The sequence below is a fragment of the Mytilus galloprovincialis genome, chromosome 4 (assembly GCF_965363235.1).
Source record: "Mytilus galloprovincialis chromosome 4, xbMytGall1.hap1.1, whole genome shotgun sequence".
In the NCBI taxonomy this organism is placed as follows: Eukaryota; Metazoa; Mollusca; class Bivalvia; order Mytilida; family Mytilidae; genus Mytilus; species Mytilus galloprovincialis.
In genome coordinates, this window is record NC_134841.1 from 3,846,604 (window position 1) to 3,861,444 (window position 14,841).

General features: G+C 32.4%; 1 protein-coding gene across 2 annotated transcripts in view; it reads left to right on the forward strand.

Moving 5' to 3' along the window:
• LOC143071156 (uncharacterized) overlaps positions 1-14,091 on the forward strand; it is a 51,153-nt gene extending 37,062 nt beyond the window's left edge. For both annotated transcript variants that reach the window (XM_076245292.1, XM_076245293.1), the window contains exons 16-25: positions 2,809-2,946; positions 4,488-4,617; positions 4,897-5,092; positions 5,512-5,699; positions 6,504-6,633; positions 7,304-7,521; positions 9,091-9,220; positions 10,099-10,290; positions 12,353-12,480; positions 13,480-14,091. In XM_076245292.1, coding sequence (XP_076101407.1) covers positions 2,809-2,946; positions 4,488-4,617; positions 4,897-5,092; positions 5,512-5,699; positions 6,504-6,633; positions 7,304-7,521; positions 9,091-9,220; positions 10,099-10,290; positions 12,353-12,480; positions 13,480-13,746 — 1,717 coding nt within the window. In that variant the 3' untranslated portion in view covers positions 13,747-14,091. The remainder of the gene's footprint in view (positions 1-2,808; positions 2,947-4,487; positions 4,618-4,896; positions 5,093-5,511; positions 5,700-6,503; positions 6,634-7,303; positions 7,522-9,090; positions 9,221-10,098; positions 10,291-12,352; positions 12,481-13,479) is intronic.
• The last annotated feature ends 750 nt before the right edge of the window (positions 14,092-14,841 follow it).

The following is a 14,841-nucleotide window of genomic DNA, read 5'->3' on the forward strand; positions in this document are numbered from 1 at the left end:
ACATTCCCCATTTCCATTTTCAATTTTATTTCAATAAACTGACTTAAATAAAATTTAAGCAAGTTAAACTGTAAGCTTGCCGCCGTTGATACCCCCGCCGAAATATTTCGGTTCACAGGAAGTTGTTGAGAAATGAATTTGAAAACGCACCACACGGTACAACTTACTTGCATAAACCCTGTAACCAAATTGATAGATACGAAAAAGATAGATACGAAAAAAAATTACTTAAATAAATGTTTAATTTACATGTAATGTATGACGTACTTAAAATCATCTTTGTGTAAAGAAACGTTTGAATTGGCTGATCTTTTTGTAAAGCATGCTATTTTGACGGTTACGGATTCAGACTCATTAAAGATGCATTTCTTTCTAACACAAACGATTCAAACGGCTAAGCTCGCACATGTTTTGATTATTTCTTTCAAACACATACGTTTGCAAAGTTAAAATAAACTTTGACAAACTATGCAAACGCTAAAATTGCGTCTGCAGTTTGTCGTTTGTTAGTACAAACGCTGCATTTGTTTCTAACTTCAACCTGATTAAACGAAGTATTTGTTTCTACGTTTGTAAAAATGTCTGATTACCAACAACATGTGCTTGCATTATTGAAAATTCAAACAGGGTCATTAAAGGTTTATCAAACGATGTATTTGTTTCTTCTCGTGTATCGTTTAGAAAACAGTAACACACGCGACACAACGTTTACAAAATTCTTGTTAGAAAGAAATGCGGCCTAAGAAAAATCTTATTAGAATCACAAGAAGTTCTGATAGGTCGTAAAATAAACTTCCCATCACTTTATTCTTTTCACATGTCAATTTAAAAAAAAAAAATTCGCAACGATGTCATAATTGAAAGCACGAGGAAGGCTGACCAAAATGTTCAACTTGCGGCTAGTGATTGACAGGTATGATTATATCTTGGGGCTCTTGTGGGGAGCGTGGTGTCGGACGGAAAAAAGATTTCCAGTATTCATATATATATATATGTCGATCTGATGTGGAAAATTGTGAGTTTTTTTTTAATAGCACAAAGAAAAAGACGTTAGAAGAGTAACAATGTGTAACTATAAACGAATTACTCGTTTATAATCTACGAGACTGATCAGATCGAAGTTTGATAAAAAAAAAAAAAAAAAAAAAAAAGCATTCAATATCAAACCTTCTTGGTTGGAGAAAACATATTCAATGTATACCTGCAAATATGTCTTAATAAATTATATTGTGTATTTAAATTATCTCCATTGAATACAATACAGTTTATTAAATGTATCTATGATATCCTCCATAAATAAATATCTGTACAGGTAAAGTTAAATTCGGATCAACAGATTGATTTACGACCTTCCGCTTGTCCATGTTGTATTGCAAAAATATCACAGCAGGTGTTACTCACACTAGACAAGTGTCAAATCAGTATGACATTATGTCGGATTACGGAATCTGCAGTAATTTTAAAGACTCTGTTTATACTGTTTTTACAGGAACTGATTTATTTTAACATGACAATAAAGAAGAATTTTGTAAGGTGAACATATTTGTAGTATTGCAAAGTTACCACGTGCACTTTTCCTGTTCATTGGTCACATTTAAATAGATTATTCTTTATTGAACTAAATTCGATATTTAAATTGCAAGTAACTTAAATATCAAAACCACCGCTTTTTATTTCTCGACTGAAAAGGGTAATAAGACGGTTATTTTTATCTGACTGTAAACATTGTATATAATCACAACGATCTATTAATAACCGTTGCTCACAGATAACGGATTAAACAACGATCTATTAATAACCGTCGCTCACGCATCACTGGTTCTATCACTGACTCAATACACACCAGTTTAATCGGACAAACGGATAATTCCCTGAGACACGCGGATAATTCCCTGAGACACGGAAAATCTCCGGAGAACCGCAAAATATTCTGTAAAACAGAAAATTTACGATGAACCGCTATTTATTATCCGTTCCGCGGAGATTTGCCAAAAATCGCGGTCATTTGCCAAATAGGTCTACCAGTGTTAGGTCTCTATCACTTATAGTTTACCAGTTAGAAATGCATATCACTGATATCATATATAAAAGGGGGGATAACTCTCATATGGAGTCTCCGGATAGCTTCCGTTGAAATGAAACAGAACATCCTAAGGATATAACGAGCAATTTGGAAAAATAAATTTGTCGGTTTCTTATACGGTTGCGAAGAAGTAGTGGCCACAAGAAAAACAGTGTTTGGGGAGATAACTCTTACGAGGTAAAGGTTTTTGTTACGCGGTGTCAGTTTCAGAAGCGCATTAACTGTTCGATATCATATACCAAATATCTAAGCGACATCTTGTGAAACAAAAAAACAGCGAAGGAAAAAAAAGTTGGCGGAAGAAAAAAAAAAAAAAAAATAATAATAATAATAATAATAATAATAATAATAATAATAATAATCAGAACAAACCCTATAGGTCTTTCACCTGAAAGGTTGAAAGACCTAATGACAAGAAACACAAACTATAACAAATGTAATGACAATGAGCACAAACTATAACAAATGTAATGACAAGGAACACAAACTATTACAAATGTAATGACAATGAACACAAACTATAACAAATGTTATGACAAGGAACACACACTATTTGAAATGTTATGACGAGGAACACAAGCTATTAAAAATGCAATGAAAATGAACACTAACAATTGAAATAATCTCAAGAAAGGGACAGAAATATCTTTGAATGAAAAACTAATATCCCTCCTAAAAAAAAATCTGTTGCTGTATTTATTTATATGTAGTTATCATTTATAAAGGTTTGTTCAGAGTTTTAACAGACCTAACTTAAAGTTCTCTGTGATGCCAAAGAAACCATCCACATTAACTGCTGATATAATTAAAAATATCAAAGAAAGGTTTCCTGGAAAATGTGGAATTGTTTATTGTTTATCAAGGTAATTACATTAAAGTTAAATTTGCGATATATTTCATAAAAATGTTTTGATAGATACTTTAGACGCTATAAAACTGTTCTTGGTGTGTGAAAACTTTATTTTCATTGCATTTTTGAAACTTATTGAATCAGCCTGGATGTCTCTAAGGTAACACTTTTAGTTCAAGTTTGTGTTGGTTTTTTAAATACACTTGTAAATATTTGAATTGAAATGCAGTTGATTGTGTGTTGCTAGTAAAACAGGTGATTTCCTTAGCTATTATTAGCTCACCTGGCCTAAAAGGCCATGTGAGCTTTTCTCATCACTTGGCGTCCGTCGACGTCGTCGTCGTCGTCGTCGTCTGTCGTCGTTAACAATTTTTCAAACATCTTCTCCTCTGAAACTACTGAATGGATTTGAATGAAACTTAAAATGATTGTTCCTTAGATTATCCTGCACAAAGTGTGTGCTTCGATTTTTGATCCGTCAAAAAACATGGCCGCCATACTTAAAATAGAACATAGGGGTCAAATGCAGTTTTTGGCTTATATCTCAAAAACGGAAGCATTTAGAGCAAATCTGACATGGGGGTAAAAATGTTCATTAGGTCAAGATCTATCAGCCCAGAAATTTTCAGATGAATCAAACAAACCATTGTTGGGTTGCTGCCACTTAATTGGTAATTTTAAGGAAATTTTGCAGTTTTTGGTCATTATCTTGAATATTATTATAGATGAAGATAAACTGTAAACAGTAAAAATGATCAGCAAAGTAAGATCTACAAATAGGTTAATTTGACCAAAATTGTCAATTGACCCCTTAAGGGGTAAATGTCCTTTAATGACAATTTTTCACAATTTGTTCATCATATTTGCTAACTTTAAAAAATCTTCTCCTCTGAAACTGCTGAATGGATTTGGATGAAACTTAGCATGATAGTTCCTTAGATTATCCTGCACAAAGTGTGTGTTTCAATTTTTGATCCGTCAAAAAACATGGCCGCCATTACTTTAAATAGAACATAGGGGTAAGTTTTTGTGTTTTGGTCTGTTTTTCTTATACTATATGCAATAGGTCTACTAAAATTGGTGTATAGAATGATTGTAAGGTGTACATGTCTAGCTGACAGGTGTCATCTAACCTTGACCTCATTTTCATAATTCAGTGGTCAAAGTTAACTTTTTTAGTTTTGGTCTATTTTTTTAATACTTTATGCATTAGGTCAACTATATTTGGTGTATGAAAATATTTTATGATCTATATGTCGGTTACGCAGGTTTTATTTGAACTTGACCTCATTTTCACAGTCCATTGCTAAGTTTTAAGTGTTTGTGTTTTGGTCTCATTTTCTTTATTTATAAACAGTAAGTCATATATATTTGTAATATTGAAGAATTGTTAGCTGTACATGTTTGCCTGGCATGGTTCAATATGTTCAATAAGGCATTGTTTACCAGGTGAGCGATTCAGGCTCTTGAGAGCCTCTTGTTATTTGACAGTACTTATTAAGTTGATGTTCTTAGATGCTAATTTTGAATGTTTGTTGTGACCCATTATTTCAGAAATGAGTGTGATACAGTAGCTGGTAACTTAATGAAAGCAGGGATACAGGCTGTTTCTTATCATGCTGGTTTGAGTGATGGAGAACGTATTACAGTACAGGAGTCCTGGCTGAAAGGGTACAGATGCAAGGTATTTAATATTCAGTTTCTGTTTTGGAAAATAAAAGCAGCAAATCCTTGTACTAAAACAAATGCTAATCACATATTCGCTGTTATTATATTTTGAAATATCTTAGACTCTCAATGTTTTATAAATGAAGGACTGTTGCTTATCTTACTGAGAAGATAATGTGATCTATTGACGTGTTAAAAGGTAATGCAAGTTTCAGTTGAGAAATGCTGATTTTAGCTCATCTGACTCAATGCTATATTTTAACAGATTCTACACTGCAATGGTTTGATTTTATAGGTTATTTGTGCCACCATTGCCTTTGGTATGGGTATAGATAAATCAGATGTTAGATTTGTCATCCACTACTCCCTCCCCAAGTCAGTAGAGGGGTACTATCAAGAAGCAGGAAGAGCAGGTAGAGATGGACTGATGGCTCATTGTATATTGTACTATAATTACCAGGATGTTAAAAGACTTAGGAGGATTATGGACAGTAAGTATAGTCTCCTTTTAAAAACTTATTTAGGATTATTTTACCAATATTATGAGACTAAGTTGTATATGGTTAACAAGTAGCTACAGTCAGGGGTTCAAGATTTTTTACACATCAATTACTTTACAAACCTTCATAGATTTATATAAATTGTCAAGATCAGAAAATTGCTTCGCCTTAAGAAAGAGATTGATTTAAAAAAAAATCTGTATTCTACTGTTAAATCATCTCACTATTTACAGTCAACATTGCACTTTTATGCTGACAACAGCAATCACATGTTAAACCCAGGTGTTTGTGGAACCCTTTACAAATTCTACGCCATTTGTTCCACATATTAAGTAATCAGATGTTTCTTATAGTATTACAAGATTTAATATTAATGCAGTATATACATGATAATGACTCCTTTATTTTAGTGGATAAAAATGCTAACTGGGATTCTAAGAAGGTCCATATAGATAACTTGTTCAGGATGGTTCAGTATTGTGAGAACGTGGCTGATTGTAGGAGAGCTCAGCTTCTACATTACTTTGGAGAACACGACTTTGACAGGGAGACTTGTGACAGCTTTAGAGGATCCATCTGTGATAACTGTGTATCTAAAGTAAGATGTGTATATGCCTGTCCCAAGTCAGGAGCCTGTAATTCAGTGGTTGTTGTTTGTTTATGTGTTAAATATTTGTTTTTCGTTCATTTTTTGTACATAAATAAGGCCGTTAGTTTTCTTGTTTGAATTGTTTTACATTGTCATTTCAGTGTGTTCAGTGTTATAGCTGATTATGCGGTATGGGCGTTGCTCATTGTTGAAGGCTGTACAGTGACCTATAGTTGTTAATTTCTGTGTCATTTTGGTCTCTTGTGGAGAATTGTCTCATTGACGATTATACCTTGGTGGGAACAAGTGAACTATAATTCAAATATTTAACGAATTACATATTTTTCATAGGATTTGCATGCACAGATTGTTAAAACGACGAAATAAAATATCCACAAAATGCAAGATTCTTCAATCCAGTGAAAATTGATTCCCCATCAAAAACTAAATGAATCCACAGTATTCACATTTAATCCACATAGAATGAAAAACAAAATCATAAACAGTGGAAATATGTATCAAGCTGTCACAATCATGAAACTTATTTGTCTATGACCCTTGTACATGTACTTGAGTTTCCTTTGAAGTCTTGACATTTATGGTACAAAACTGACTTACAGTAATGGAGTTTGGTTTAATACAAGAAGTCATTATTAAATTATGTATATTACCCTCCTTTTTAAGAGTAGACTAGTCCGACAGATAACTGATCTATCTTACATAACCTATTCATGACTTCACAGTTCAGCTAGCAAGCAGGCTAACCAAATATATTACCTTTACCTACACACTTTATGTATTCTGCTGTAACAGGGTTCATTTACAATAAGAGATGTAACAGAAGATGTGAAAGAAATCATTAAAGCTGTGAAAGACCTGACCAGTGGTGGAAACAGGAGATCTAATAATTATACATTGTTACATTTTGTGGAGATATTTAGAGGTATGGATTGTTGGGGTAACAGGAGATCTAATAATTATACATTGTTACATTTTGTAGAGATATTTAGAGGTATGAATTGTTGGGGTAACAGGAGATCTAATAATTATACATTGTTACATTTTGTGGAGATATTTAGAGGTAGGGATTGCTTCATTCTTGTAGCAACCTCTTAGTGAGGTTGATGTCATGTTGTTACAGTTATAACTGCATTGTTTGGTTCATATGTCTTCACTTCGTGCTCAAAACTCCTTGTAGATGAGGAGAAAAAAACAATGGCCTTATTTAAACTAAACAATTAAAACAACCAATGTCAACCACAGAAAAGTGCTGCTTAAAAAACCCCAACATAAACTTTATTCTCAAACCTTAATGCACAGAGGTCTGTTGTAAATTGTTAATCAACGTCTAAAAATTTGGTCCAAGTAGTATTTTGTTGAAAAACTGCATATTAGTCCTTGGTCCCAACATTAAAAAGAGCGATACTGTATAGCTATAGTTCAACAGCACAAAAACATGATAATGAAGATTCAGGAACAAAGTTTATATAACTGGTAAACAATGATACAATAAATTATCTTTTCATAGATAATTGGTCAACTTACTGAATTTTACATCTGGTATTAAAATAAAATATACATGTAATAAAATAAACTATTTGTTGAAATTACAGGAGCAAAGACATCAAGAATTTGTGATGCTGGACACGACAAGATAAGTTTACATGGCCGTGGTAAAAGTTACAGCCGAGGTGATGCAGAGAGATTATTGAGGAAACTAGTGATAGAATCTATACTGGCCGAGGACCTACAGATCACTGCCGCTGACACGGCGGCCTGTTATATCAGGATGGGAAAGAAAGCTAATGATGTCATGTATAATAAGATAAAGGTACAATCATTTAAATAGAAGAAAAAATACTTTTATTTTTCAGGGTGCATAGTATAGTGTATTTTCATGAAAGTTTCATACAACCTTATACTTTTCATGGCATTTTGCATCTGCTTTTTAATTATTTGATTTAAAAAAAAATAAATTTGGCTATATTTTTTTAATTAATTGTTGATTTTATAAAACAGAACATTGTCAAAATGGAGCAGACAAATGACTTATGGTGTTTGAACTGTTGGTTGGTATGCATTAATGGTATCCAGTCACGCTTCAGTGATTCCCTATATAATCAACCAAATTTTACCCACGAAAGCCCCAGCTCCCCCCCCCCCCCCTGGATCTGCTTATGTTTATCCCTAAACAGATAACATGATTATATTGTATCTGATAACTTCCAGACACTATATAATTCATTATATTTCTTTTGGAGGAGATAAATCAGTCACTAGGCAATGTTAATCATGCGTTTTGAGTATTATAACTCCAGGTGCTCCGCAGGTTGCAGCTTTATACGACCGCAGAGGTCGACCCCTGAACAGTTGGGGCAAATATAGACATAACATTCAAGCTTGATACAGGTCTGAATTTAGATTGCGATCAAATTTTTGACATAATATGAGTTTCTGACACAAAACAAATGTCAAGATCTTATAAATCAATTGTGCAATTTTGTGCAATTTACGATTTCTTCTTTTAACTTTTCAAAAATTTGGAATTTTTTTGCAATTAGTCCAAAACCTGATATTTCTTTATACATAATATACAATTAGTGTAAGGGAGGTAAATCCGAACATACCCAACATTGTATGCTAAATGTTTTAAAATTACCTCCCTTACCCTGCTTTTAAATTGTCTTAATTTTCCATTGACCAGAAATACCTAGTTTTTCCCCCTTTTTGCCCCTAATTCTGAATCATTTTGAGCCACAACCCCCCAAAGTCAATACTAACCATCCCTTCATGGTATGGAAACTTGTGGTTTAATTTCAGAGAGATTCATACACTTAAACATAAGTTATTGTTTGAAAACTACAAAAATGATAATTTTGGGCCCCCTTTTTGGCCCCTTATTCCTAAACTATTGGGACAATATACCCCAAAATCAATCCCAACCTTCCTTTAGGGGTATTTGAAAACTTGTAAAAATTTATAGAGATCCATACAGTTACATACAAGTTATTGTCTTGAAACTAGAAAAATGCTTGTTTTGGCCACTTTTTGGCCCTTAATTCCTAGACTATTTGCCCAATAACCCCTTAAAATAAATCCCAACCTTCTACTTATGGTATTAAACATTGTGGTACAATTTCAGAACAATTGAAATACTAATACACAACTTTTTGTCCTGAAACTTGATAAATGCTGTTTTTGGCCCCTTTGGGCCCCTAATTCCTAAACCTTTGAGACCATAAACCCCAAAATCAATCCCAAACTTCCTTTTGTGGTTATAAACATTGTGTTAAAATTTTATTGATTTCTTTTTACTTATTCAAAAGTTATTATCTGGAAACAATTTGTCTTCGGACGACGCTGACTTATTAAATGTACAATGATGCTTTCCTATTTCCAGGTAGAGCTTCCTATCCAGGGAGGCGGTAGAAGAACTGAGGTGGCTAAGATTGGCAGAGAACCAGTCAGTGAGAAACAGAACTTGATTGACAAGTGCTATGATGAATTGGTGGAAATGGCAAAGGAAATTGGTATGTCTATTGTTATACTTCAGCTAAAAGAAATTTCTTTGTTAGTATGAAAATCTGTGTTATACATAACTAGACTTATGTTAAAAAGGTACAATATATTATCAACAGAAATATCAAACTTTTGAGGATAGTTGTGACCAATTCATTTTGAAGCTTATAGAGAATGGGTTTTTAATATTAATTATTTAATCGCCATATAAATATTTGGACAATACATGTGCAGAATATATTATATGTGATTTTCAAATGGTCCAATTAAATGGATTTACTTTGTATGGTTAAAACTAAACAGATCATACATGTAAAGTCAAATGTTGCGAGTTTTGCAAGATATGAAAGTTTATCATAACTAATAAGGAATATCACTTAAAATTGAGATCAAAACAACAAGATGTACATTAAAAATAGTGCAAAACAATAGATTATGTTTATTGTAGAAATACACATGTTGGCAATAAATACTTATACTTAAAAAGACTATCTTTTTATGCTGTCAGAGTTTTTAAATACATGTACAAACTTTCTGTGTGCATGAATCAACAAGTTTTTGATTTAGGAATGGACAAGAATTTGTTATTCTTAACCATGATGTGAACTATACACCTTCATTTCTACATAATGACATTGCATAGAAGTTTCATATTGTTCTGTTATATTGATTAGCTGAGGCAATCTAAAAGTTTTATTTTATTTCCATTTTAAATGCCCTCCACCTATAAAAACTGGCTGCAACGAAATAGCACAACAGTGTAGAAAGTGGCATTAAACATCAATTAATCAATCATTTTAAATGCATCATCTATGACTACATGTGCCCTCCTTTACAATGTTGCAGTCTATCCAAAAAATGTGGTAACATTATTTGATTTGTTTTTCAGCTGCTGAATATGCTGTTAGAAACTTTGTGATGATATTTCCAACTAATTGTTTACGACAAATGGCTGAGAGAACACCCACAACAGTCGATGAAATGGTGACAGGAATAGACAATATGCCAAGGGCAAAGGTCACCAAATACAAAGCAGAGAGATTCTTAGATATTACAAGGAATTATAAGTGCATGATTGACAGTAAGTTTATTGTTCAATTATCTTTGAATAAGAAATAATGTCTCTTATTTCAATAGTTTGATTGATTTGGTGATGATTCAATACACCTTATTGCTATTTGTCTGCCATTACTGGACATCACAAAAGTTCCAGTCAAATTTTGACAATGATGTCAAAAGTTCAAGCAGGATAGATTCTCAGGTCAAGTGGGACAGATTTCCAAATAGCGATAAGGTGTATAGATTACGCTGTTTGACCTGAACCAATTTACGGTCTTACGGTTAACAAAAGCATTTTAATTGCCTTATTTATCTCCAAACAATACAGTACACATATCATAACATGACGTCTGGGATTTAGATGGATTACATGCAAATACAATGATCTCAGACCAGAATATCGATCACCTTCCCATATTCATCTGGATTCTATTAAGCTGGACCAAGCCATGCAAGAGGTGTGTCCCTTGGTCTGTCAAACTTCCAGTATTCTTTTGAGTTGAAATATCCTATGGTCCAGCTGACTTGAGATTATAAGAGTCTACTACTGTGGATTCATTTATTTTCGTGGGTATCAATTTTCGTGGATAGAAAAAAAAAGACGTTTCGTGGTATACGTAAATTCGTGGATCGCTGATTACAAAAATAAAAATAGGATACGTAATTCGTGGATTTCTTTTTGATTTAGGAGATCATATAACCTCCTTGGTTTGATCAATAATAAAACAAAACAAAAAAGAAGGAATTCATTGAAAATTTTGAATTGTCAAAATCCTCGCTTGGTCATTCTAGGTTAAAGTGTTCATTGATAACTTCGATTACAATAATGGACAGAGACAACTAATTATTTATTTGTTTTACAATTTATAAATTCTTGTCTGAATTCTATAAGGCATTCAAAACTTTATGATTGAAAGCTCATTTCCCTAATCACGATATAATAAACAGTGATATAAGTATAAGTGTGAAAATAAATGTTCCTGTCATAAACAATATTACCTACGGGCAATATCCCCGTACTTAATCCTATTGATTTTTAATCACTGGTAAACCAAACTATGACACGGTAATTAACAACTTGCAGCTATATTCCATGAACAGTTTTAATCAATTTTAAAAAGTAAATTATCACTGATATTCGATATATTTATTATAGATTTAATCAAAATACTTGTATCTTCTTTCAATAAAGAACACGAGTTATGTTACAATGTTTATCGCTAGTCAACACTATACTAGAACTGCATAACATAAACGGAAATAAACATCCGACTCCATACACATTTCTTGGGATTATTCTTCGTTGAATTCTTAAATTCGTGGTTCGCTGTGACCCACGAAACCCACGAAAATTGGTATACCACGAATAAAAATGAATCCACAGTATATGCTTTTAGAATCACAACAAAATAATATGTCCTAAACCAAGAGTGCTTGTTTTGCATTCCTCAATTGGTTAAGTGGGTAAGATATAGGTTGGTCTTGGAACTTGCAGCATAAAAAAAACCCAATTTTTATATGCCTGTCATAAAATGGGCTAATAATAAAAAAATCCCTTTTAAATGATAATAAATCGACAGTCAAATAATGATCTTTTGACCTTTTCCTGCAAGTTGTTCAAGAGGGCATTTTTTGAACAAACAAACAAACACAATTTCAATACATTTCTAACAATTATCATAATTTATGCATATAATGTAATTTTATTCTTTTATTCACAATATATATGTGGTTTTTGACTCTGATTCTGACCAATGCAAATATACTCAATTTATATTTACATGGAACTATTATTGTTGTTGTTACCAATTATGTAAATCAATTGCACCTGATTATATGCCCTTTATGGGCCCTGTAATTTGGGAAATAAAAATAGTCTAATATTCTAATAATACATGTATATATAACATTATTTGAAGCCTTCTTCAATATTCTATTTTATTGTTGAAACAATTAACTATGGATAGCCATATCTTGCTTTCCTGATAAAGCTGTTTATTTATTTTAGGAACCATGAAACAGAAAATGTTTTTAATACTTGTATTCAATGTTCAAATTTGAAAAAGATATACATCATTTTTCAGGTATTGAAGAAACAATATATTCAGCCAGAAAAGAGGAGGAGGCGTTACCACCAGAGTGGTCTTCCCCTTATTTTGTTGATGAATCAAGTTCACAATCATCAACAAAAAAGAAAGGAGGTTTCAAAAAGGTAAATAATGTAAAGTATTTTTGTCTTATAAATTTTCTTGTGGCTGGAGCAATAATTAAAACAACACTTTATATCTTGTCACTGCTTAAATTTAATCAGTTTTAAGATTATTTTATGCTGAGACCAAGTTGGCCAGCAATGGTCATCTGACCCTGACTTCATTTTTCATGTTATGATGATTCTGTTGGTTCCTACCTACATTGTAACTAGTATAGCTTCATATGGTATTATCACATGGCCATGAACTTGATTTTACTTTAATCTGCATCCTTTGAATTTGCCAGGTATTCACTTCTTTAATATTGAAATAAAAGTATTATTTTCTGAGCTATAATGATTAAAATGTGACTTTGCCTAGTAAATCTAATACAAAGCCGTGCATATTTATTTTTCGCATAAACTGGTTATTGCTGGATATGTATATAGAGATCATATGAATTTTTCAATATCACACTTGTATTAACCTGACACTAATAAAATGGAGAGATGTAAATTGCTTTTAATTGTAAAACATAAAATTGATATTCCCATACTTTGAATTTTTCAATATGTTGAATTAAGCATTTTTTTCCCCAAGGAACTAATGGGTATGCACTGAACAGAATGACTTAATATTTGGTTTGCAGGTTTTACAGTGATGAACTGTAAGGATCTATCAGCAGCTACTATCTATCCAATACTTTGAATTATTCAATAAATGTCCATCCACTATATAATGAGAAGAATGATAAATGATACATTTTGGGGCCTATTTAAGATGCATGACAAATGATTCAAATTCAAAATCACTTATTTATTAAAGAAATATTTGAATTCTCCCATTTTATTCTTAAACTTCTTGGAATGAAACTAGAATTTCAAAGTTAATTTACATCAAATATTTATTCATTTTTATGTCTGATATGAAATTTGAACTCTTGATAATTAGCATGCTAATTGTTTTATGAGCATTAATATTGATATACATGTGTTTAAATTATATAAGACTAATATTTTCAGGGTAAATATGGAAAGAAGAGAGGAGGAGCTAGTGGAAGGGGGAGAGGTAAAGCAACAGGTGCTTCCTCAGCAGGTAAATCTAGTGGGGATGGCTTTAGTCAATGGAAGTTCAAGGGAGGTAATAAATCTGCTAAAAAGAAGTCTTCAGGTGCTGCTTCATCAACAAGAGGAGGGACAGTAAACAAAGGAGGAGGAATGCCTGGTATGATGCCTATACCTGCCCCAAAACGGTCCTTCTTAGGAGGTGCTCCATACAGCTTTATGTGAATTAAAACAAGCACCTGTCAGATAGCTACTCTATCAAGCCAGAACTCCATCACTATCAGACAGGATCTTTATTTACTAGACATCAACTAAGACATATGAGAAATTTTTTATAGAAAGAGATAAAAAGTATGTGTGCAGGGAACATTGAAAAAATATGGATTTTCTGATTACTTCATGAATGCCAATTTTGTTTACAGTACTTTATGGTAGTTTGAGAAAGGGTGTCATCAAGATAACGTACTACTTTGATATTTTTAGCTGTTGTCAGCTGTAAAAATGAATTGGTTTCATGGAAGTTTTGTAATTCTTGTTGGTTATTTTATTTATTAAATGTTTCAACTTGTTTCTAGAATCTTAAATATTTTGTCATAGACCAGTGAAACACATAAACACATTATAAATTATGTGAAATATGTTATTTGTTTTTCTTATTCTGTATATTTATTAGAAATATTTTACCTAAATTTTGTGAAAAACTAGACGCATAAACTATATATTCTCACTGAATAATAAAATTTTAATTTCAAAATCAAACAATAACAACTTTCACTACAGTCTGCCATGTGCATTGCTTGAAAAAAGGAGATGCATTTGCCTATTTTTATATGCCCGTTAAAATTTTAACGGACCATATTATGGTATACAAATGTCTGGCATCCGTCTGTCCATCTGTCCGGCGTCAACATGTCGCACCGTAACTCGAGAACCCCTTATCCAAATTTCATGAAACTTAATACAAATGTCCGGTGTCTGTCCGTCCGTCTGTCCGTCCAGCGTAGACATGTCGCACCGTAACTTAATATCTGTATACTTTTTGGTGATGATTCAAAATTTCATTTTTGTGTTATTGAGTATTTTGTAAAAAAGGGGGAGGGGGTTTTTACATGTCGTGCCGTATCTCAAAAACGATTTATGATTATTGCTTAAAACTTTACACACTTCTTTGTTATATTAATCTAAAGATCTGTATACTTTTTGGTGATGACTCAAAATTTTATTTTTGAGTTTTTGAGTATTTTGTAAAAAAGGGCAGGGTTTTTTTTACATGTCGCGCCGTATCTCAAAAACAATTTATGATTATTGCTTGAAACTGTA